Source organism: Heloderma suspectum, chromosome 1 (assembly GCF_057233095.1).
Source record: "Heloderma suspectum isolate Gila_16-S chromosome 1, 16-S_ref, whole genome shotgun sequence".
Lineage (NCBI taxonomy): Eukaryota > Metazoa > Chordata > Lepidosauria > Squamata > Helodermatidae > Heloderma > Heloderma suspectum.
The window spans coordinates 340,940,798-340,966,548 of NC_139458.1; the positions used below are offsets into that span (position 1 = coordinate 340,940,798).

General features: G+C 44.1%; 2 protein-coding genes across 2 annotated transcripts in view; one reads left to right on the forward strand and one right to left on the reverse strand.

The window, feature by feature from the left end:
- HECA (HECA ribonucleoprotein granule regulator) overlaps positions 1-25,751 on the forward strand; it is an 88,015-nt gene that overhangs the window by 56,453 nt on the left and 5,811 nt on the right. Inside the window, exon 7 of the mRNA XM_084827701.1 lies at positions 1-25,751. This exon is cut by the window's right edge and continues 5,811 nt beyond it. Coding sequence (XP_084683827.1) covers positions 1-42 — 42 coding nt within the window. The 3' untranslated portion in view covers positions 43-25,751.
- TXLNB (taxilin beta) overlaps positions 1-25,751 on the reverse strand; it is a 40,500-nt gene that overhangs the window by 6,005 nt on the left and 8,744 nt on the right. Inside the window, exons 2-8 of the mRNA XM_084827711.1 lie at positions 25,335-25,751; positions 23,827-23,918; positions 18,969-19,139; positions 12,126-12,320; positions 10,878-10,997; positions 5,713-5,787; positions 575-667 (exon numbers count right to left, since the gene is read on the reverse strand). The exon at positions 25,335-25,751 is cut by the window's right edge and continues 33 nt beyond it. Of these exons, the coding sequence (XP_084683837.1) occupies positions 575-667; positions 5,713-5,787; positions 10,878-10,997; positions 12,126-12,320; positions 18,969-19,139; positions 23,827-23,918; positions 25,335-25,751 (1,163 nt within the window). The remainder of the gene's footprint in view (positions 1-574; positions 668-5,712; positions 5,788-10,877; positions 10,998-12,125; positions 12,321-18,968; positions 19,140-23,826; positions 23,919-25,334) is intronic.

A 25,751-nucleotide genomic window follows, 5' to 3' on the forward strand; every position in this document is an offset into this window, starting at 1 on the left:
AATTTGCTGCTGATCCATCAAGATCTCTGGCATACTCAATGAATGGACCTCGGATAAGCAGAACCCTCTGGTTTAGCCCAGTCTAACTTTAATTTGGTGTGAAATCTTTTCAGCAATGAGAAAATCCCACACTTTACCAAAACATTGAAACCTGAGGGAGGATGGGAGGGGGAGCATTTAAACATATAGTCCCCACCCAAACAAAAAGTGAGTTGGTATAGTCCAGAACAGCTCCACAATTTGAATCCTTGGTTATTTGAATTGGGCAGCTCATGATCAAGTTTACCTCAGAACCTTGAGGGGATGAAAGAAAGAAGAAGTCTGAAACAAAGATGATCCAGTTTTGTTACTAAATGACCAATGGATCATAAATATGTAGAATATCAAAACAATATTTTCCTGTGTTTGGCTCTTAAGAGAACATCTCACAAAGAAATGAAGCTAGTTTTTAAATTGTTTCCATAACAGAAAAATCTTAATAACCAAAGCTAAACAATCCTGAAGGAAATTCAGTGGCCTCTACCGACATGGAAAGCCTCAAGAATAGAATTTTGAGATGTAATGCATAACTCACCTTATCCATCTCTTGCTTGAAGCTGGCAAACACCTCATTGCTTTTTGTCAGTGTTTTCTGAAATTCCTCAAATCGTTCAGAATAGAGAGTGAGCTGCATTGACAGGAAGAAATTAGGGTCAATTTCACATTCATAGTTTCATGATGATAATGGCGAACTTCCAAACCTTCAGATGATTGCAGGAAGTGAGTAAAAGGGAAAGGCATTGGCTTGGATCCTAAGATAACTTTGGGTGCAATCCTATGGATGTTTAGACAGAAAAAAGTCCTACAACTTCGAGCATCTGCTGGGACTCGTAGGACTTTTTTCTGTCTAAACATGCATAGGATTGCACCCTTGAGGGGGTTCACAGAAGGAAAATTTACCAGCCCTTCCTCCCAATTGCAGCCACCTGCACCCCACCCTCCAAAGCCATCTGGAGGATCAAGGCCCCTCCTGAACAATGTGGGGTGTTGCTGGGGGAGGAGGGGATCAGTCAAATCTGGGCTTGGATCTTAAGATAAGTCAACTTAAGAGCGTTCACAGAAAGAAAGTTTCAGATCCCTTCCTCTCCCTTGCAGCCACTTACATCCCCTGACAAACCCTCCAGAGCATCAGCAAGGGTTGGGGGGCTTCTGAGTAATGTGGAATGTGGTGCGAGGAGCCTCTGAGGGAGGAAGGGACAGGAAACATTCCTTCCGTGAACTTCCTTAACTTTATTTATTCAACAGTTAATTATTATATTTATGTAGCTGTCCCATAACATAAGCTCTCTGGGACCATGTTTCCATGACAACGGAAGGAGAAGCAAATGAAGGAGTACCGGATTTTTAAAAAGGAATCAACTTTGCTGCGCTTTGGCCCATGCAGGGCTCCATGAGTGAGTGCTCCACACCAGTAAAAATCGCTTCACAGAACATACTTCCTCGTGGGAGTGGGGGTTGGAGTGAACATCATCTGACTGGCAGGGGCTGCTAAACCAATAAGAGAGGCTTCTCCCCCCCCCCCCTGGCTTTCCCCTCCTTTCTCCTTTCCCTGGAATCTCCAGATGCACCTGCGTTTCAGGAGCATGCCTCATTGAGCACAATGGGAGTTACTTCTGAGTAGACACACATATGCTTGTGCTGGGAAAGGGGGGGGAACACAGGGATAGGAAACCAGCCCCCTTTCTAACCACAGGATCTCTATAATGAAGGTGTGAAGTAGTTACTTCCGAAGGCAATAAACCAAGTCACCAAGAATCGCAGGTTCAGTAAAGCGCTTTAGAGGCTTCAGGGAATCAGTGCTTTAAACTCTGTATTCAATTCAGGGGGATCTCTGTAAATTCTGATGTGGGCGTTCAGAGGGCAAGCCTCATTCAGCACAATGGGAGTTACTTCCGAGCAGATACACATATGCTTGTGCTGGGAAAGGGGAGTCACACAGGGATGGAAAACCAGCCCCCTTTCTAACCGCAGAATCTCTACACAGAAGGTGTGAAGCCTCACAACCAGCCCCAAGCCCCTAACCCGTTGGTGTGCTGGATCACTTTAACAGAGAGGCAAAATAGTTGCTTTTAATGTGTGCATTTGTGAGACAAGCCTCACAACCAGCCCCAAGCCTTCTAATTCATTGGTGTGCTGGATTGCTTTAACGGGGTGAAATAGTTGTTCCTGACGTGCACATTTGGGGGGAAAGCATCACTGAGCACAATGGGAGTTACTTCTGAGTAGACACTAATTGGTCTGTGCTGGGAAACACAGGACAAGAGACAGGAAACACCCCTTGACAGTGAAAGGCACACCCCTGGGCATACCCGAGCTAAATGTGGGGGTTGGGGGACACAGCAACTATACCGGAGAGAACCCGACTTGAAGAAAAGAATCTGGCTTTAAGCAGTCTCAGGAATCTGGTTTCCCCCTGATAAGCTCTGGGGTGGCTGCTGGATGGCCACAGCATCATCTATCCCTAACAACTTCAACATGCAGCTGACTTGGAGTAAATCACTGGTGGAGACACCCCCCAGGTGGCTTACAGAACGAATGCAACATTAATACAATGTAAAAGAATACAAACAATTGAAACTAAAACACAATTAAAACATATTTAAAGCTGAGAGGCCCAGATTCTCAGTTACTTTAAAAGGACAGGATAAATAAAAAGGTCTTCACCTGGTGCCGAAAAGACCATAAAGATGGCCCCAGGCAAACCTTTCGGGGAAAGTAGGTCCATAACTGGGGTGCCTCTACTGAAAAGGCCCTTTCCTTAGAAAGGTTCACTTATCTTAGGACCCAAGCCAATAACCTTTAGCAAATAATTTGATATCCTGAATAGAATATTTTTTGTCTAAGGATCTCAAAACCAAAAATAATAAGACAAAACACACCTTTTAGGCAAATAATTGTTATCAGTGCTTTATTTATATGGAGTAAAATCAGGCCAGTTATTTGGAAAGTAGCCAGTGGTAACTGCATCCACTTGGGACATTTGAATTAGAGGTCAAAAATGGTCTGGCTTTATCACTGGGTGGCAATTTGCCCCTGCCCTATTCCACTTCAAGTTTCAGGAAAATGTATGTGTCCGCCTACGCTAACAGTTTGCATATCTCTGCTAATCCATGAGGTTCACATAATGACAACGGGAGTTCCACTAAGATGGAGACAGACAACCATTTTAAAGAGAGAGTTGGATGTTGTATGAAAGAGGAAGTGTTGCCCTTGTTGTACACAGTTGTTGCTTTTGTCCTCAGGTTGGCCCAGACAGGTTTCGAAGGCATTTTTTTTTTAAAAAACAACAATACAAACCCCTGCATCCTGTTTATCAGAGCCAAAAGCAAGATGGGTGTACACATCTTGAACAGTGATGTTTTTTCAAACTGCCTCAGCTCTCTAAAAAACAAACAAACCTACCCACTCCAGCAACTTATTTAACTCTGTCAGCCTGCATTTTTTATTACCACCAGAAGGAAACATGGTCCCCTGTGTGTACAAATAATTCAGGTGGTTGTATTATCTGTTCTTCAGCTTATTCTGTATTATCTCGCTGTTTATTTCCTCATTCCTTTGCTTCTCTGATGATTTTCCATTTCAGCAAACAAATTTATTTCTTCAATTCCCCACCTTTACATTTCATGCTTTCTTCTGATTCTGAACTCTGTTGTCTACTTTTGCTTTTCCTATTCTTCTCTTTTCCATTTTCCCCTGCAGCCCTTCTTTCCTAGATCCCACCACCTATTATTGCTTCTCTGGGACTAAGCTCCACAGCATTGCGTACTGGTCTAATCTTTAAAGCCATTGCGTGTGGAACTTGAGTAACTCCGTAAAAAGAAATTCTGCATTTGAGTTTCAGTGTGGCAAAGTACTTATGTGTCACATGGCTGGCTCTGTTTATATCTCTGTGTGTGGGGGGCTACAGGCAGAAGGAGCGGTTAGAGACTGAGGTAGGAATGTGAATTTACAGCATAGTTGCAGTCATAACGCATACCATGGAATTTGCCTTCCAGCAGGATATATAGCATATTCAGCACTTTCTTGAAAATACCAGGATTCTGTTTTAAAAGAACAGATTTTTGGCCCTCAAAGTAGCTTTAAAATGCTTAAATAGGTGAGGGTAATGTTCAAGGCTGTGAAACTAGATACAGACTGAGAGACCTCATGTGGTCAGGGCAAAAGATAGCTTTCCATATTACAGTTAGAGTATCTTCCCAATTCTCCTTTCGATATCCCATAAAATCCAGTTCCTCTTTCACTTCTGCTATTTTGCCACCAGAATAGAGTATCTAACTTAGCATGGGTGGCCTTCTGTCAAATAAACTGTTATCACTTTTGCCAGTATTGAATGTAGTGTAGTCCTACACCATTAAAATGGATCAATTTATTAAATGAAAAAGTCTAATAGTATGTTCACATTTTCACCTATTTATTGTAAAACATGAAACAAAAGTTAAGTTATGGAATTTTCTCCTCTCCTTAGAAAGTAAAAGTAACTAAGGTAATTTGCAATATATGAAATGAAGACAAGAATCAGTGGTCTTGGACACTGAAGGCAATGGAAGAAGCCACTAAGGCAGCCTTCCTCAATCTGGTGTCCTCTAGATGTGGAGGATCCCCCATTATCCCCGGCCAGCATGCCTGCACTAAGGGATGCTTGGAAATTCTCACCAGTGAAAGGTGAAAATGGAAGATACATCCAACAGGGAGTAACACAATATCACTGATAATATTAATCCATCTCTGCTCATCTGTGGTTACAAATGTGTTGGTTCCACTCACCTCTTAACATGTAACATATGTAATGGACTGCTCCATGCAAATATTTCCAAAGTGTTTAATATGGTACATAATTCTGCTGTATGCCTGCAGGTGATGAGCTTTAATGGGATGTGAAAGACAAGTATATATTGGCTATAACCAGAGTGGGGAACCTCTGGGCCATGGGCCTAATGCTGCCAGTGGACCTAATCTTGCCTGCAGAAGTTCCCCATCTGATCCATGGAGACTTGAGCGCCTTCTGTGAGACTTTCCCCAAGCCCTGTGCCCTGGCCTGGGGGTACTGAGGGCTTGGGAAGGAAGTGGGGAGAGAAGCCCCCTTCTAATGTCCGATTAGTGATAGAGATAGCAAGTGGATTCCCCTGCATGTGGTTCCCCCTCACAGTTGAGAGGGCAAGCAGCAAGCAGGGGAAACTCTTCTTATCTCTGAACACAGCTTGCAGAAGCTCCTGCCATCACTGGCTGAGTGCGTATCGCTCTTGCTTTTGCATTCCAAGCAGAAGAAGCTCCCACAAACACTGGCTGAGCCCCTTCCCTTTGTGCGTGGCTTGCCAGCCCAGTTAGGATGGTGTACAAAGGAGGTGCCCAGTCGGCTTGGCTCTTCCAGCCCTGGGTCCTCACCCAACAATAGAACGTATGATGCAGGCAAAGCTGCCCTGGCCAAGGTGACGGATGTATCATCCAGCTGGTGCAGTGGTTGGCACGGCAAAGCTGCGTTCTGGCTGGATCATTGGCCCAGCATGTAGGCCAGGGACCAAATGACATCAGGGGAGCCCTGATGTCATTTGGCCCACAGAAGGCTGGGTGAGGGGTCATCCAGCCCCCCACTGGAATTAATTTCCCCACCCCTGGGCTACAGGAACACATGAAATACAGTGAAAGCACACCATGCAGTCAACGGTCCTACTTCACCTGAGCCTGGAGAACCGTCTCTTGTTCCTTCAGCATTTTTGCCTGTAGTTTCCACTCTGCAGCTTGGTTGAGTAGCTGGGTTTGGAATTTAAAAACAAGCAAACAATGTGAAAGTTGCACTTCGTTTCAAACCAAAAGCCCCTGGAAATTGGGCTACTTGTAAAGTCTGGCATTTTTCAAAAGTAAATCCCAAAGCAACGCAAGTAAGCTACATACACAAGAGCTTTTCACACGATTTTCAAAATGCTAGTTTTTGTTACCGTCTCCTTTCATCAGAGGAACAGCAGAGATTAAAATAAAATCCTTTGGGGGAATTACAGGTTGGTTATGTTTACTGCTACAAAACAAAACTCTATAGCCCAAGGGCTAAGTCAGGTTTCAGGCTAGTCATTAAACACGCTGGACTTCGACTCTGCTTAAAATTTCATCAGGCCTGCATTGTCACACATTTCAGGTGGGATACTGAAGAAGACTCATGTCAGATACATAAGCAAACAGAAACAATGAGGCAGAAATATCTGCAGGTAGTCTATTGTGGCTCACTAACGAGCTTTTATTTCTGGTCTCATTGATGTCCTATAACTGACCTGCCTTATTCCTAAAGACTGATTAAAACCGATGAGTTACCTGGTAATAAAAGCTCAAAGCAGTGTTTTCAATTAGCAGATTTTGTTTTTGAACACAAATATACAGACTGGCGTAAGTTTAAAAACCCAAATGGGTTAGCCAGATGCCAATATCGGTATTTTTATTAATAAACTATGAAGCAGAAACAAGGAAGGAGAAACCAAGTCATAAAGAATACATGACTACTGAATGCAGTTTTTACACATACAGGTTGCTCTTTCCAAAGAATCTTGTTAAGATGCACCGGTGGCTTGAAGCCAGCTTAGTGTGGCCTCAGAGGGACCATTCTCACTCCCTCTACCTCTTCCTGAACTTCCCTATCCAAACTGAAAGTCTAATTGAATAGGTAACCGCTTTGGAAAAGATTTGCAGTTCAAACTTCTTATACCCACAAACAAGCATTTTCCTTGCTCCACCAAGGCCCTCTGGGGCTAATGTGAAGACATGTGAATTTACTAAACACAGGCCAAAGTGAGATTCTAATTCGAGACCGGAGCCCAATATTCATCTGCATTTCTAATAGCCACTGCAGCTGTAGGGAACACGGGCTCATACAGAGCCTGTCAGTCAGTCATGAGGCTCGCCAGCGGGCTAGGAACAGGGAATTGTGGTAACTGCCAAGCCCCTTGGAGGCTTCAGGGCAAAACTACACATTACAAGGAACAACAGGGCTGCCACTGAAAATGGTAGCCTTGTGTCAAGTTCCTCTCCCCTGTAATGTACAATACGACATACTTGTGTCCTGACATCTTTCCTTTCATGCCACATCATTGGCTCTGGGCAAACACACAGCATGACGATGTCTCGACATGGAGTAAGGGCCAAACTGAACATTCTGCCAATCACGCCTAGTGTAGCTATGTGTGATAGTTTTCCTTACTCTTGTGTAAGAGCTTGTGGCCTTTTTTCTTGTTTAGACCCCCTGCACACAGGGGGTGGGTTGTGGAATTTCAGGGGAAAAACAGGTGGGGGGAAGCCCCAACACCTGCTCCTGGATTTATGGCCCTGATCTGAATCAGGGCCATGCTCATTTGCACAAGAGTAAGGAAATACATAACTGTTAATCTGGTACTAAAAAGGGTTAACAAAGAGTAAAGATGGCTGATTTAATCTGGGAGAGGCCTACAAGAAGAGCCCCTAGTAGACCCCAGGCTCATAACCACTTTTATATTCCAAACTCTTGATCCCTGGCCGAGAAGGCTGTGAAGTTTGATTCTATACCAAATGATGTTATTTCACTAACAGACTCTGAGATTTTTCAGGACTGTCTTTGAAGAAGGGGAAAAAATGCAGCAGTCTTTACAAGTGGCTTCACAGAGCTTGCTCAAGGTCACGACGTGCTGGCAGAGTGTCTAAATGAGATGAACAGCAGAACTGAGCATGCTCAGATGCCTACTGAGAGGAGGAAAAGTACTGTTTTGACTTCTCGTGGTGTACACCTGCTGATAAGAGAATGTTCCTACTCGATGTGAGTTGGGCGGGGAAGTGTAGCCCTGAGCATGAGCGACAACTAGGAGGAGGTGTTTGGGTGGATATGACCAAAAATGGCCAAAGACGACGGGGAGTTCAAAGAAAATATAACAAAGAGAAATGCGTCAATCAAGATAGCACGCCCAGATGGTAGAATTTGGGTCATATGTTGGGACATTTCAAAGCAGCCTGTTCGTAATGATGCCAGACACGTTCCCCAGACACATGAAATTATGGGAGATAGATGGGACACCTTGTTTCTGATTGATTCTGAGGTTAAACGGGACCAAATTTACAATAGCAGAACATTTAGTTTGGCCCAGAAACACATACATTGTGAAGGTGGAAAGGTAGTTCAACATGTGGCTGCTGGTTTTGGCCACAGTTTTGTGTGTGTTATGACATATAATTCTGTCCTCATGGTCTAGTTGGATTCAGACAGCCAGTGAACAGTGCGAGTTCCATGTTTTTGAGGGTCCTTGGGCAAGATACCCTCAGTGGGCCCCCACCCCCAATGAGTCTGTATTCTCACCACCATTGTCACTTTTGCTGCTATTGCACCTCATCCTCTTTCTCATCATTGCCACCACTTGCCTGCTTGACGGGCAGAAGTCTGGAAAGCAAGCAGGCAGTGGCATCTCTGGCTCCTCCTTCTCACCACCACTGTTGTCTGGACGAGAGCGAGAGGCAGGTGAACAAACAGGTTGCAATGGTGAAGAGGAGAAGCAAGTCCAGGGGCTCTTGTCAGTGGACCCCTGTTGAGGCATGGGCCCTTGATGGGTGCCCGATGCTTCCTACCGTTCAGCCCTGCCAGTGAACAATCCATTCATGAACATACAATCTCAAGTCTCACTGTTTAGGATCTGAAATTGTGCCCAGAGTCACTAAACAACCAGGCTATCACGACACTGTTGCAGCCATGTGAATAACAGGATAGCTTGCTTCTGTCTACTGTGGCACACAACTCTTGCACCTTCTTGGGCTCTCTGATGCTGTGGCTGCATCACCCATCCTCTCTGGTATTCTGTGATAGCTCTGTGCTATAAAGGCAAAATCTGCTGGCATGAAGGTTAGAAAAAAACTTAAAAATGGCTTTTCTCCCCAGCCATTTTTTAAAATGATACCATAAGATGGGGCTGTGAAATTACACTGGAACAAGGGGTCTGCCTGAAGTAACGGCTTCATGGTATTACAGGAGGTGGGCTGGCAGCGGCAGTGCCTCTGTGGGGATGCATGTATGTGAGTGTGTGCTCATGTAACACTGGACCTGATCCTAGGGGCAGACAGCAATGCTGACCATCAGTGCTAGCACAAGGCCTGTCTGTGCTGATACTAATCTGAGTAGAGTTTTAGGTTATGAATCAGGGCCTGTTAGGGGAATTGGGGCAGATCCTGATGCGGGAGCATCCCTGGTTCAACAGCTAAGACCAGTGGCCAATCGTGTACTGTGAAATCAGATGTAAATAGTATTCTTGAAATCCAGCAAAACAAAACTGGACAAAAGGGGGTGTGCATCACTGGGAAAATGTTTAAGTTATAAGAATAAGAGCATGACACGGAACATTTTCGCAATATGACCAATATTGTTTCCTCAGTTGCACTAATTTGACAAAGAGCCAGTAAGCAAGCCGGGCTCATCATTTCTCATTCTCAAGAGGAAGCAAAACTGCTTCTCTAGGCCACCAGGAGGCAGCAGAGCTATTCTATTGCTGTTGCCAAAAAAGAAATAAAAGCAGGATGGGAATATAGCCCTTGCTTTAGCAGGTTGAGAGCAAAAGCAGTTTGCCCTTTGAAATCAAGAGAGGACCTGAGCATTAGATTTTGAGTACACTAAAGGGAACGAAGTGCTGAAGGAAATCTAAAACATTTGTGGGTTCCTGGAAATCAAGGTCCATTTAATCAGGGGTGGGACTCTCCAGATGTTGTTGGACTACAACTCCATAATCCCCGACCCTTGGCTATGTTCCGAGGCTGATGGGAGCTGGAGTCCAACATCATCTGGAGGGGCACATGTTCCCCATGCCTGGTTTAAATATTTCCATTGTACACTTGTCACAAAATAGGTGCCTATAGTGTTGTTAAGGGATCCAGTCCTTGATCTTATCCTAGCCAGAATTCCAGAGAACTCTGCCTGCGAGCCTGTCTAATAGACCCAAAATGCATACGGCATTCTAGGAGGAAGAATCAGGGTTCAGGGAACACTTTATGGAACTAGGGCAGGCTGGTACCCTCTAGATGTGTCGGAACTCCCCATCTTCCCAGCTGGATGGGAATTATGGGTGTGGGGAGGAATTGAAATCCAGCATATCTGGGGAGCGTGAGACTGAACTAGAGACATTCAAACTGCCCAGTGTTTGTTGGCCTTTGAAAGCTTCATGTCATGATTGCTGTTATTTCCAAGTGTCCCTGTGTACAGAGCCATAGTGTGGTACAGTGAGTACAGGGCTTGGACTTGGGAGATCTGGGTCCAAATGATCTCTCTGGCATGGAGCTCACTGGGTGATCTCAGGCCATTTACTATCTCAGCCTAATATACATCACAAGGCAGCTGTGAGCACAAAGTTGGATAACCATATGTGTATCCTTGGAGCTCCTTGGAGAAAAGGTTGGATATCAGTGTGAGAGCCAGTGTGGTGTAGTAGTTAGAGTGTTGGACTGGGATTCAGGAGATCTGGGTTCTCTAGTTCCCATTTGGCCATGAAGCCCACTGGGTGACTCTGGGCCAGTTACTGACTCTCAGCCTAACCTACCTCACAGGACTGTTGTGAGGATAAAATGAAGGGGGGGCATGTGAGCTGCCTTGGGTTCCTTGCAAGAGGAAAAAGGTAGGATATAAATGTAATCATCACCATTATCTTCATCATTGTGCTAAATTAATACAATTTTTCATGGGAGCAGCAGATGTTTCAGTATTGATATAGATAAACCAGGGTGGACCTTATCAGTGCTAGGATTGGAGACCACTGGAGCCCCTTGTGTCTCAGTTGAGACCTAGGAAGACTAAAATGTGAAGATTGTATTTTACAGGTGATCTTGGCCTATGCATTAAAAACTAAAGAGATAAATACATATTCCTTCTCTCGCTGATGTCGATCCTCTGCTTCTTTCATCACTTCCTGTGACTGTTCCAGCTTGGCATCCACCAATTTCTGCTGAAGCTCCCTGTGCTTAAATATCTTATCAAGGTGCTGGAAGAAAAAAAGGGAGGTAATAACATATTTTATTTTTTGATTCAGTGATTGTCATATTGGCACAGTCAAATACATGGGAAAAATGGCTATAATATACCAGTAAGGACTAACTCCAATGTTACGTGGACTTCTGCTTGCATAATGGGAGCCCCCCCCCCCCCCGTGTTGAGTCACCCAACCTTCCAGAGCAGAATTGGGGCACACATGGGGGACCGCAGGGAGGAAGGGGAAGTTCAGTCCATCAGTGGTATCTGTTCTACTGGCAGAAGGACACCCAGCTGGTTACAGCTTTATGGCCTGCAGTCCCTATGAGTACTTACCTGGGAGCGAGCCTCATGGAACAGTTACTTCTGAGTAAACATGCATAGGATTTTGAAATACCTTTTGGTGTGTGTGTGTGTGTATGCGTGCGCGTGCGCACAGACACACACACACACACACACACACACACCAAAAGGTATTCCAAAATTATTACTGCATACTTATCTTACATACAAGCAGTGCCAGTGAAAGTAGATTTCGATTTTAAGCTTATTTATTATGATGTAAATACCATGAGTATACCTCATTAAACATAATGACAGACTGTGTGGTGTAGAGGTTAGAGTGTTGGACTGTGACTTGGGAGATCCACGTTCTAGTTCCCACTCAGCCATGAAGCTCACTGGGTGACTTTGGGCCAGTCACTGACTTTCAGCAGAACCTAACTCACAGGGTTGTTGTGGGGATAATATGGAGAGGAGAAGGACCATATAAGCTGCCTTGGGTTCCTTGCAAGAGGAAAAAAGGCAGCATATAAATGTAATAATAAACACAATAAAAATAATAAGGAATTAAATTAATAAGCCACACATTTGTGCTACAAAACCTAGCACATAACGTGAGAAGGGTTCTTGTTTTACAGATTTGTTATCGCTCCCTTTGAAATGTATTTGTAGTGAATTTAAAATGATTACTGAATGTATATAATACCTATATTGTTTTTTTTTTTAACTAAAAAGGTTGCCTACAATTGCAAAAGGAATGAATAAACAGAGCACTGGAGATCACACAGCAGTGGATTGTAAAAGCGTTAGCCTTATGCAGTGTGTGTGTGTGTGTGTTCAGAGGTCACATTGCTCTCACCTCCTCTCTGACTTCATACTGATCTATGATGCTTTTTAATTTCTCTGCCAGCTCAGTGTTCTCCTGGCACAACTTCATGTTCCTCTCACTTTGCTGCTCAATCTGTGCCTGTATATCATTCAGTGTGCCCTGGAAATGATTCGTGATCTCCTTCCTTTTCTCCTCTTCCTCTCTTGCCCGCTGAAGTGTCTCCTCCTGTAATGTAATATTTAAAGTATTAGAATGATTTTATTTCCATAGAACATAATGAGCATCCACATGCTAGATGGCTGCTGGCAGCCTTATAAAGTGACGGAGATGTCACATGTGGTGGATTTGGGGTTTTGTTCTGTCTGGAATAGAAGGGCAGAATAGGGGACTGGAGGCTGTTTCAAGGATTGTGTCTCCTGTTTTTCCACGGTAAAAGAAGAAAAAAAGAAGGCCAGCCCGGGGATAGAGTTGGGAAGGGTTATTTATGTACTCAGCTGTGTCTCTGGCTTTCATTTGAGGGCTTGGGATATCTAACAGCAATTAAATTAAATTAAACATTTTACACACACACACACACACACACACACACGCTATATAAAAAAGGAATTTCTAAAGAAGGACAAGGCTTTCCAAAATTTAATTTCTTGATGGCTACATGCAGTAGTGTAGTGGCAAATTCAGAAGTGCAGGGTCCCTTCGTGGCAGTCACAGCCATGGCCCCTCACAGCCACGCCTCTTCTAAGATTGTACAACCCTGTAAGCTACACCGCCTTCAACTGGGATCCAAAAACAGTGCAGCTGAGAGTAAGGCAGGAGTATTTCAAGTGGACGTCTGAGAAAAAATGCAGGGGTGTTAACATCTTATTCACTCACTCACTCAAACATAAACATTTTAGGTTTTCAGAATATGATACTCTATGGAAGCCTCACCCTCTCAGCTCAGCCCTCATGGACAGTTCCCTTCTCATTTAAGCAGCCCCTTTGCACACTCCCTTAGCACCCCAACATTACCCATTAGCCTTCCCTAAGCTCCTTCATTATATCTCCCCCCTCCCGTTCCAACAGAAACGTCCACACACTCAGCTGGATTGATCTACACACACACACACACACACACACACACACACACACACACACTGGTGTAGTGGTAAATTTGGAAATGCAGGAGCTCATTGTGACAGTCTCCAAAGGCAGTCCAAAAATTTCAGGCAGCTTTGTCGATCCATATCAACAAGCCAGTTCTAGGAGTTTTCATCTCCACCAGGAGCACGTCTTCGGTAAAGCGAATAGGTCTTAATTTCCCATTCCAGACCAAGTCATCCCAAAGACTTTGCATTCCAACATGGAACAACATATTGTTGCTTGGAAAATTTATTCCCTCCACAGCTACAGTGAGGATCTCAGCTAAGCTCAGAGGGAACAGGGAATTCTGAGGGGGGTGGCAGATGACATCAGAGTCCCTGCTAATTAAAACGTTTTAACAAAGCAGAAGTCCATGCTAGCGTAATTGCATTATTCCATTTTACCACAGGGCCACCTAGAGCTTATCTAGCAGAAAGAATGGAAAAACAGGAAAGGAAAAACTCTTTGTGTAGGATCTTAATTCTCTGACAAAACTGGAAGAAGATACAGTGGGTTAACAGCCTTGATTAGAAATGCTCTATGATTGTAAAGAGAGCGCCCATTCCAGCCTGGAAAAGCACAGGAGAATTATCGCCATTAGGCAAAGACAGGTTAAGCCTGTTCCAGGCAGAACTGTGTATGTGACCTTTTGCAAGCACGGTTTTTTGTCTCCAGCCTAACCCAAGGACCCCTCGGATAACACTTGCAAAACTGCAGACCTCTCCTCAGGGCAACAGCCAAGTACCCACTAAGGAATGCTTCATCTCAATTTTAGCCTTCCTGCTTAAGCCAGATGGAAGGAAAAAGTATGAGCCAGTTTTACTCTTTTTAACCTCTTTAACCCTCTTACACCTTTTTCAAGCTCTCAGACCTCAATATTGTTTCAGAAAGTGGGTTCTCTAGTATGGGGTTCCTCAAGGGTTAGTTTTGTCCCCCAGGCGATTTAACATCTACATGAAACTGTTAAGTGGGGTCATCAGGAGTTTCCGAGTGCATCGTCATCGGTATGCTGATGACATGCAGCTCTGTTTTGCTGTAACAGTGGTCTGGATGAGGGCTAATAAACTGAAGCTCATTCTAGACAAGATTCTCTCAGCATGGGCTGCAGCAAGAGAATAGCTGGCGCTGACACAATAGCTCCTGAAGAGGGTGTTCAAGAGCAATTGTGTCAATGGCTCATTGCTAGGGATGTACAGATTCCCTACTGTCTGTTCCGGTGGGGAATCCACGGGGGGGGGGGGAGGCGATCCGTTCCTCCCCCTGGAATCCTTGCCGAGGGCCACCCCGTTCCGCTGTCTGCATGCCCCGGATTCCCCTGAGTTTTTTTTGGCTCCCTGAACTTACAGAAATAATTCCATAAGTACCACCGAAAAATCCTTTTTGTGTGCCCGCTGTCGCTCTCCGTAAGCCTCAGGTCACAGGGAAAATGCCTATTTATTATTGTAAAAAGGGTAAAGCTGTTCGCGTTCTTCTTCCATTTCTGATTTACGGATTTCTTTTCGGGATTATTTTCATAAAATCCGCTGTTCGGCGGACAAAAAAAAGGGGTCTGCGTGAGCTCCGGTTCGGTTCGACCAGGCCGCCCCATTCTGAGGAGGATTCCACAGACCGGATTTGTCAGAATTCGATCTCATTTAAAATTCATGCGGAATTCTCTGACATCCCTACTCATTGCCCCTTGCCATTCCACAGCGCAAGAGGCCCAACAGAATTGCTGGCTCTGGCTCCTAGGAAAAGGTCGCAGCTATGCCTGTGTAGCAGAAATGTGGAAGACCGTTGTATTTTGAGGAGTCAGTGGTACATCTGTTCTCTCGCCTGCGTCTTGCCCAGCTTAACCGATCGTGTATTGCAAGTGACTGCCTGCATAGGACAACTCTTCTCTGTGGCTGACTGTGTTCTCTCTCCAACCATTTCCCTTCCATTCCCTCCCTTAGCTCTTTCTAAGCCCAAACGTTGCTCCTTTCCCTATAGGTTTTTCCAGTTGGCTTTGTTCTCAGGCAGATTCCTTTAATTCTGCCCTTTTACCTTGAAATCTGCTTTCTTTCTTCAGAAATGCTTCCATGTACTTTACTCTGCCTTCCCTCAAACACTCTCACAATCCCCCAAACCTGTCTGTTCCCCATGCAAGTTTCCTAGCTTCTTTTCTCTCAGTACATAAGTGAAACAAGCATGTAGTCCTGTCCTTATCCAGCTTAGGATGCTGCTGCTTTCATTTCAGTTTGCATCAGCTTCTAAGATCAAAACAACAGGGCTGCCACGGATGAAGTGGATCACATCCGCATCCATGGTTCACTTTTGTGGTGGAGCAAATGGAGTTCTCATCAGTGGGTCCAGAAAGAGGAATGCACCGTATATATATGCTACATAACGAGCCGTAATGAGACAGCAGTCTTGAAAAGCAGTTAAATCTGGATTGACAACACAAATAAAGCTTTACAGGTGTAACAAAGATAGTAACTGAATAAAGTCTCCTCAGACCTCTAACCTAGTAACTTAAACTCAAGATGATTATCCCCCCCCCCCCCCCGGTATATGTTACTTTCAACACAGAAAAATAAATTATAAGAAGAGAGTTATCTATGACTGTGATCAACAACTTCATTTGTGGTAAAGGGAAGCACAAACACAAATATATGCTAAAACAATGCTACTGCACACTTAACTTGGCAGAAGTCCTATTGAGCTCGGTGGCCTTTCCTTCCCAGCAAGAATGCATGGGCTTTGGCATGAGTGCCTTACCCTCCCCATGCTGCCGCAAGTCTGTTTTTAAGAAAAGTTGTTAGTATGGTATGTTATGGCTATTTAATTTGAGTGATCTGCTGGATGTGTGTTTTCTTGTTTCTGTGGGGGGAAAGTGGCTTTTTAAAAGCTGCCAATAGGCTCTTTTGCAAAAAAAGGGGGAAAAAAGTTTAGAGCAAGCAGAATCAGCACTTTCCTTGAAGGACATGGTCTTTTCTATTTAAGAAATAGCAGCTGTATTATTTATAAGTTTGCAGATAGTGCCCCTTTAGACTTTCTAGAAGCATCATGGGAGCCACATTTGGATAAGTTCACTCCACAGTGCTGTAACATGTAATTGCTGCCACCACATGGATGGTGGTGTGTGTGTGTGTGTGTGTGTGTGTGTGTGCGCACGCGCGCGCGGCAACGAAAGCCCTCTTCAGGCATTCAAAGTGCATATAACCTCTATGTCTGAGGTGGATAGCTCCACCCCTCCATTACGTCCATATCATCCTCCTTGTGTAGAGGGCAGTGGAGTGGCTGTTTTGTATTTTGTGTCTGTCTGTTCCTCATTAGGTAAAATGTGGGTGGTCTGCTCCTCCATTACCATGCCAACTGTTTGGCAGTTCTCCAGCCCGAGACTCTCACGATGGTTCGCACATGCTAAGGTGTGTGCTCATGAGAGGTATGTGCCTATCCTTCATTCCAAAATGGTGGCTAGAGCGAAGTTGGTCCTGGACCTTCTACTCCCCTGACACCCCCCACCCCGGCCCTTGCCTCTAAGGCAGCCATTGTGAAGATACGAAGCTGCGAAGGTGTGGTTGAAGAAAGGAGCATGCTTCTCCGTGCCTCTGTAACTGCGCAGCCGTGAAGGAACGGGGAGGAGTGAAGGGGCATCACAGAGCGACACTGTCAGGGTGGAAACTGAGCCCATAGAGCTCCAGAGCAGTTCTGATTCTGAGGAAGAACAGCAATCCGTGGGAGAGGAGCTCACTTATCTCTCACAAGCACAGCAGATGACAGAGATTTCTCCTGCCTGCATTCCTGAGAGAGATAGTGACCCTGGCAGTGAGAGAGTGCTGGAGGGGGGCTTGCGCAGATGCAGGGAGCGGCGACAGATGGAGGGCGCTGAAAGGAGGCACTCCGCTCGTTTGGCGCAAAAACAACGGTCACGTTCCAAGGACCCAAGGGTAAGAGGGAGGATCTCTCCATAGCCCATAAGTTCAGAATCTCCCCGCGGTTCTCCTTCAAACGGGGACCAACTGCCTTACCTGGAGCTTAGGCTACTCTGCTGTCTAAAGCCTTGGAAAGAATCCTCGTCATCTGTGTCCTGAGCTGGCTATTGGAGGGGACTGTAAGAGGCAGCTAGGGCCCTCCTGACAGCTTGGGCTTTATTCCTTTATGACTCTTACAGATACTAATCACTAGCGACTAAGCAAAGAACTGCACTGGGGATAGATAGCAGAGTAGCCTAAGTTCCAACACCAGGAGGCTCATCAGTGGGCCCTGCTGGGAAGGTGAACAACCATGCCTACCTGTGACGCCGGCTCTGTGTACAGACCGTGCCCATTTCTGTACTCCCTTTATCTGTCATATTCACACAGGTGTACCCGAGGGCCTCCAGAACCCTGCATGGGCATAGCCTTGCAGTGCAAACAAACCTTTATACTGCAGCCAGATCACAGCTCCCTCTTCCATTCCTTTACTGCTAAAACACTTAAAAGGGAGAGAAAAAGTAATGCGATGATGATGATAAGCAGATGCCAGCTACTGTGGAGGGGTGTGTGTGTGTGTGTGTGTGACAGAGAGAGAGAGAGAGAGAGAGAGAGTTGCTATTCTGGAACAGGATCAAATCACCAATCAACAGAGAATCAGATCAGTCTTCATGTGACTTGTGGGAATCGGGTGCACTTAATCAGCAGACCTGCCAGTCAAAACATTCTTCATCAGGAGGTCCCTTTAGAACTCATCTACACTATACTATTGTGCTTTCCTCCCCTTCAAATAGGAAAAAGTTTCAGGGGTAGTGAAAACTGGGTTTGGAACAAGTTGGCTAAAAATCGATCGTTGTATTGGTTTTTATTTAAAATTGATTTCATTAAAAAAAATATAAATACTAAATTTAATAACTTGGTTAAATTCTGTAATCTGATCCTAAGCATGTTACTCCTAATGAATATCTAATCTGAATCAAAGGCTTCTGCCAGATACAGATTCTATTTATATAGAAAAGAGACTTTTCTATATAAATGAAGAACTGATCTGATCATTTTTCAAAATATGAATACTTCCACTCTACCTACCAAACACAGGCATTTTATTTTCACCCGATGAAAATGAAGTGCTCTAGTCCTCCCAGTAACTATAAGAGATATTACTTTGATCTATCAGTCACGGGCACTTCTTTTTTATTTGCTCCTTTGTTTTTGTGAGGGGCAGGACTGGGTCAAGGCAGACTGAAGCAGAAAGAAGACGATGAAATTGTCTAGTGTGCAGGTTCCTATATTCCTGTACATAACTACACAAACCATCATGGCCACTGGTTGCAAGGAAGACTGTATATGGGAATATGTTAGCTGGAGACTTCCCCTCTATAGGCAAATATATAAAAGTTTTGCACACTTTCAAATGCAACAAATGAATGCAAAGCCTGATTGTAAAAAAAAGCAGTGTAAATAATACTATGTTTAGCTGTAAATTAAAATGGCTTAATCGTTGTATTTGTAGCATTGTTTAGGACTTATATGAAGTATCAATGGGAAATCTGATTTTAATGATTTAAACTGGCCTTTTGTTACTTAACTTACCTGTTTCTTAAGAAAAGAATCCTAGGCCATCAACCATAACAATATATTTAAACTGGTTTGAAATTGTGTTATGGCTTATTTCAAAGATCGCTGAACTGTAGCATCTTGAGAATATTTAGAATCCTTTGATGAAGAAGTGTAGCTGCTTCATAGAACAACAATTACCAGGTTTCTTGAATTGGGGATCAGGACAGTTTATTACTGTAGGTAATATCAGCCTCACCTTCAGGGTTCTGTTGTGTCTTTGGAGCTCCCTACAAAGACTCTCCAATTTGCTTCGGGCAAGGATGGCTCTGCTGTGTTCACTCTGCAACTGGTCCTTCTCCTTCACGAGCTGGGACTGTCTTTTCTGCAGATATTTTAGCTTTTTCTGTTCAGTACGATGTTCCTCCAGCTAAAAGTACATGGAGAAAAAATAAATAGGCAAAACAGCAACCTCTTTAAAAGGAAAAGGAGTTTTGGTTTGCAAAACTTAACTTATTTTTTAATGATTGTATGAAAACTGGGGCTGCGGTGGCTTAGTGGTTAAGATGCTGAACTGCAGACTGGAAGGTCGGGAGGTCAGCAGTTCGAGACCCGAGTGCTGCATGACGGAGTGAGCTCCCGTCTTCAGTCCCAGCTTCTGCCAACCTAGCAGTTCGAAAGCAAGAAATTGCAGGTAGATAAATAGGTACCGCCTCGGCGGGAAAGGTAACAGCGTTCCGTGCACCTCGGTGTTCAGTCATGCCGGCCACATGACCATGGAAGCGTCTTCGGACAGCGCTGGCTCTTCGGCTTAGAAACGGGGATGAGCACCGCACCCTAGAGTCGGACACGACTGGTTGGGGACACCTTTACCTTTTTTTATGAAAACTGGTGATTGTTTTGCATTAATTGTACAACTTATTTTATTGACAAAATTAATGGGCAAAGTCTCCCATGCAGACCTTTTGAAAAAATCCCAGTCACAGGTGAAGGAGGAAGCACTACTTAAATGTTTTTTGTCTTTGGATTTCCTGGCCCACGTTTTTAATTCTGTGTCATCATTTTGGTAGTATGATACTTGCCATTTTAAAAACTGGAACAATAATTGGATTCTTGTGGAATGGGATTATTGCTATAATCTTAATTTGTGATACAATTCATCATTCAGTAATGTAAAATCACAGAAGGGGTGGGCTAATATTTCACCTGAAATTTATTCACATGACTTGGAAAATTTCACTACCCTAAAAAGAGGATATTAAAGAGACTGTCAGCACATTCCGTGTATACTACTCTGAAGTTCCATTAAGGTCAGCGGGTTCTACTCCCAGATAAAATTGTGCGCAGGACTGCAACCTGAAACAATGAAATAAAAAGGCAAGCAAAAGGATACACACATTTTTAATGCATATCCCCCATGACTCATAAGTCATTGTTGATCAATAAATATTCTCTTCTAGAGCAAAATGAAATGTTTTCACTTACCACTCTTAGCTATATACTTATGTGTAAAATGTGTATTTATATTTGTTTTTTTAAGAAACAATATACCCCTTAAAAAGAAAAAAAAATCCAAGGGTAGATGTGGGTTTATTCACTTTTCAGCATAATTTACTTTATATCTTTGCAATCTCCAGGCTGTGCTTTGCTGGAAGCTGCTTTTCTTGTTCCCTTTCTTGCCCCTTGAAGAATTAGACCCTCACTGCTACAGTAGCTGGAAGGGTGGCATTTTGGTGGCTTTCCACCTAGCTGAGGTTGCTGGGCTACCCTTTATATCTTTGTGAGCCCCAGGCCATGCCTTGGCACATGGTGGCAACTTGCAGGTGATTTGGGCAATTGAATTTAAGGGTATACTTTGTGGCAGTTGTTTTTTTTCATGGAGAAAGCAGCATTAGGCTTTTTTGGTGTGTCTCTGCACTTGTCTTAATTAAAGGGCATTTTTACTCACGAGATATTTATTGTGTGCTTGTGACTGTTCACTCACGGAAGTTCATGGGTCCTTTTCATGACGTCATCAACCTCAAATGCCTCTCTCATTTTTTAGGTTTATTCTGCCATTTAAAACTGCCGAAAATACGGTAACAACAAAAAAACCTCTGGCAAAAGCCGCATCAAATAGGTGGCATAATTCAAGAATCGCGCAATATTTCAGAAATCTTGCAGTGCTGCCTACTGGTTGAATAAATGAAACATGGAGTGTGCCCACAAAGGGACTGGGAAAAACAACATGGGGGGAAGTGTGTGTATTGTGCCCATTGCAAACCCGCATAGACTTCGGAAGATGATGCCCTGGTAAGTTTGTGGGATTTTTCTTTAATGCAGAGAAGCTCAAAATCAGTTTGATGAGAACCAAGCATTGTGAAAGGTCCCCACAGGCTTTGCACAGGTGTCCAAAGGCCAAACAGAGCTAACTGGAGAGATTTGTAGTAGCAGCTGAGGACTATTTTGTCCCTGCTGTTAAGCTGCACAACAGATTTGCAGCTTTAGATCTGGACAGTCCATGGGGGGATGTGAATAAGGAGCAGTTTTCTCAGTCTACAGGAAACGTCACATTAAACATGTGATGATGATGATGATGATGATGATGAACAGGAATTGTATATTGTGTTCCCAATATACAACTTGTGTTTTATTGTGTTAAAAAGATTCATGTGATTTCAGGAATTTTGTAATTTATGATTGAATTAGAATTTGCCTCAACACCTCCTCTCAGGTGGACCACAAACATGTCCAAACATCCACCCAGATGATGTCATCCCAGCAAGTGCTCCCATTCCTGATAAATCACGATTTCCCAGCAAAATAAGGCCAGCGAGGCTGCGATCCTCTTTCTTGAGAGAAAGCCCCACTGAACTGTGGAGTAGACATGCACAGCATTGCACTATAACTGCAGTTGTTAGGAAACAGAGATCTTTACCTCTAGAAAGGCTGACTCTTAGATGAGGCCCATGACAATGGCTGCCAATTGCCCTGGAGGAAAAAAAAAGTCCTGGCTGACAGCTTTGTACCTTTAGGGCTGATTTCTGTATACCAAGCTCAGAGAGATAAGCAGTATCACTGACTAATGGATGTACATAAAACTGGTGTTAAAAGGCAAAGGACAGAAACTGGTTTGAAAAGTTGGTAGCTCTATCCATGACATCAGGGCTGAGGTCTTCACTAGGTCCCTTTACCTTCTCCTTCTCAGCCCAGCCACAGTGCCTTTAATATGCTGCCACCCCCAGGTGCCATCCTGGGCACAGCATGCTACAGTTATCTCTGACTAAAGAAATCCCCTGGAAAAGTAGGCTTTCACTCAAGCTGGGGATGTATGGATTTTGTTAAATCCATTCCATCTGCATTTCTCAGATTATCTAGCATCTTTCATTCCGTTATCTACTCATTGACAGAATAATTTTTTTGTAGGAGAATTTCATTCTACTTGTACTTGTTCTTCATTTTGTAGAAGAATTTCATTCTACTTGTACTAATTTGCATGTGCGCTAATGCACACTTGTGCAAATGTGCATTAGTTAATGCGAATCACCCTCAAAGTGAGAAAAAGTGAAAATGAGCAAATTCTGCCAAAACCCATATTTTCATGCTTTAGCCTATGGGAAGAATTGCTTTCCTTATTATTTGTATTTTTGAATGACTAAATTTGTGTATAAGTCTAGAAAGTTAAAAAAAAATTGTCCCCAAGTTCGTGCAACCTGGAAAAGCCAGTTCACTGAGGAATCCATGAGCTGGATTCATAGAAATCCAAACTCATTTGAATCCATTGCAGATTTCTCCAACATCCCTAACTCAAGCATTACTTAAAGCCGATAGCTCCAACAGAAATTGCTCCAAATTAAATAGATGCTGGCCAAAGGAAATATGGGGTCAGATCCAGGCATGGTCACTGTAACTTGATACTGTAGTGACGCATTTCGGAATAGGTGGTTTGAGGTTTATAGTTGGCTGTCTTAATTTTTTTCTAAAGTAAGTTTAACTCATGCAGAAGGAAAAATGGTAACCTCAGTTGTGGTCTGGAAAGCTTTGTGTGGACGGTCAGAACATGTTTCTCCATTTATTACTGTCCACGTTTATCAAAGTCGGTTGGACGTTTATCACGTACATTGTAAATGTTCTGCCACATCAACTCTCCATGTTTTTTGCTATCGCCTGTGAAACATTTTATCCTACATTCTATTTCCTGCCCCCTCCCTCATCCCAGTTCAGCCCTGGAAAGTATTCTGGATACAGGCTGCATGGAGATGCAAGCGTTGGAGCTAGGTTTACTAGGCTGCGACCTGGAAATTAATGCTACACCGTTTAAGACCCCGGATGATCCAGGAGATGCAGTGGCTGAAGCTTTTCTCCTGTCCATTATGTGTTTCCTCCATGACTTCATCTACACCTCCCTCTTCCAGCTGCTTACTCAAGCAGGACTCCTGATGACTAAAGGTCAGGTAGTGGGAGAGGACTGGGGGGAGGGGGTGTGTGAACCAGGCAGGGAAAAACTCTGATTGCCTCTTCTTTGCTTCAGAAGGAATCATTAAAAGGTATAGTACAGGGGTGGGCAACCTGTACTCCAGATGTTCTGGACTACATCTCCCATAATCACCAGCCCGCATGGCCAATGGTCAGGGATTAGGGGAGTTGTGCCCTCCAGGCATTGTGAGCTACCAGGTTGCATCCCGACAACCCTATACCAGTGTGGGCAGACCTCTGGCCTGACTGGTCTACGTTAAGATCCACCAACCAGAGCCTGATACAAAATGGTGGCTCAGGGGGGCTTCTGTAGACTTAGAGTTAAGGACCAGGGTGCCTGCAAGAACATGCTCAATCCAATAATTTGTTTTTATGTTTTTAAACTGAGCTCACAGTCCTTTTGAATACAAATTATTCATGTCTTGTCCCCACCCCCACCATGCTTTCTTCATTAGAACAGCCTAATTTTGCATGGAGGGAAGCCTTTTATCTGTTACTGTTTTTAAAACAGTGGGAGCCAGATGATCTATTGCAAATCACCCCAAGATCCAGCAGTCGATCCCAACCTGCCTTCTACCCACTCTTGCCCTACATCAGAGAGGACATGTTTTAAAGCAGTTTTCTTCTTCCCCCACCCAAAGCTCCATAGCTGGTATACTAACCAGTTCAGCATACTTCTTAAATAAAATGTCCAGCTTCTCTTCTGGTGTATTTAGCTTGCTCAAATGTTGCATCAGCAGGGTAGCTTCTTTCCCTGAAGGAAGTAATGAAAGAAGTATATGAAGGCCGTTTTCACAGAGAGTATACTTCAGACAAAACTAGGATCAGTGTGAGACATACAGACATTTGTAGCAGTGGAGATAGGGCTTGTAGCCTTGAACCGCTGGGACTTTTTATTTAGCGGGGGGCTGACATCATCTGCTATCCTCCTCAGCCTGCTGTGTTCCCTCTCAGCTTAGCTGCAGTCCTCACAGTAGCTGGGTGGGTGGGGGAATGAATTTTCCCAGCAACAAAATATTGGGCCAGTTCACACAACAAGGCAGCCCATGGGTTAAACAACCCATGGGCTGTCATGCATGAGAAGGAGAGAGTGGATGTGCTGCCTGCAGCGCACCTGACGCTTCTGCTGTTCCTTAGCAACCCACAATTGGCTCCATCATAGGTTGCTTAGTGTGTCATCTGAACCTGGAGCGCTGGGTTGTTTGTGGCCTAAATAACCCAGCGTTTAACCCAACAACAAGCCATGGGTTAACTGCAGAGTTGTTTCACCCATAAACAACCCAGTGCTGACAGCACATCTGCTCTCTCCCATACACGTACGACAGCCCATGGGCTATTTAGCCCATGGGCTGTCATGACCTGTGAACCAGGTCATTCTTGTGAGCTATCCCTTTTGTAACGCAAACTATTTTGGGATCACTTTTCCTTGAACGGGCAATTAAGATCTATTAGGTTTAAAAAGAACCTGCTCCTGGTGGAGATAAAAATTGCTAGAACTGGTTTGTTGATATGAATCAACACAGCTGCCTGAATTTTGGGACTCTTGCTGAGGATATGGCTATAGGCAATGTTGTGAGAGCACTTGCATTTTAAAATTTACCATGACACCACTGCATTTGTAACTCGGAAATTGCACCTTATTTGTTTTTTGCTTCTCAGTTTTGAAAGGCCAGCAGTAAGTTCTATGCAACATTTATTTTCGAATCTATGCCTTGTGAAGTAAACTTTTCAGTGACTTCCTTTTGTTTACTGTCGTAGTGGTTCTACTCAAATACAAATAACTATTTGATCTGTAGGTTCCACCAGTGCTGAGACACACATTCCAGACCAGCTACTTGCAACCTCAAACCTGGACTATGTATCCCACGTACAAATATATACATCTGGGGTGTGTTGTACAGAACTGTACCATCGTCTATCAGTTGTTGCGTACTTCCATTCTTGTGACACACATTGCCACCTGCTACTGAGTTCTATTTTAAGAACATTTAGCTACCCAAAGCAAGCACTGTTCTCAACAAAATCATGCTTTCTTGCCATTGACGAAGAGAAAATATGTGCTATCAGTGTCGAACAGTGAAACTCTACAGAGGCCGCTGTGGCGCCTCTCCTGATATAGCCAATGAGTCAGGCTACGTTCTGCATTCCAGTTATGCAAGCAGCTACTTGCCTAGTCCCTTCAAGATTTTCTTTTCCAGTTTTTGTTCTTTGGGAATACTGGTCTCCTTTGATCCAGAGGCATCCCCAGAAGCTATCTGTTCTTTCTCAGCCTCATCATGGACATCCTCGTATTCCCCATCCTCGTTATTAAATGATTCTCCCTTCTCGGGTTTGTCTGTTACTTTTGTATTTCTTTCCTCCACCAAGCTGGCAGCTGACCCATAGGTTTTAATGATGTCCTCCAGCTGTCGGCTCAGCTCCTCAGATATATCACAGAGCTTTATTTCGGGCTGAGAATGTGCTGCGTTCTCAGGGGACAGAGGCCTGGAAGGTGATTTTTCACTTTGTTTCTCTAAGCCATTCTGAGCAGGGAGCACTTCAGAGCTATTTACGGGAGGTGGCCGTTGCTGTTCAGGTTGGTGACTGG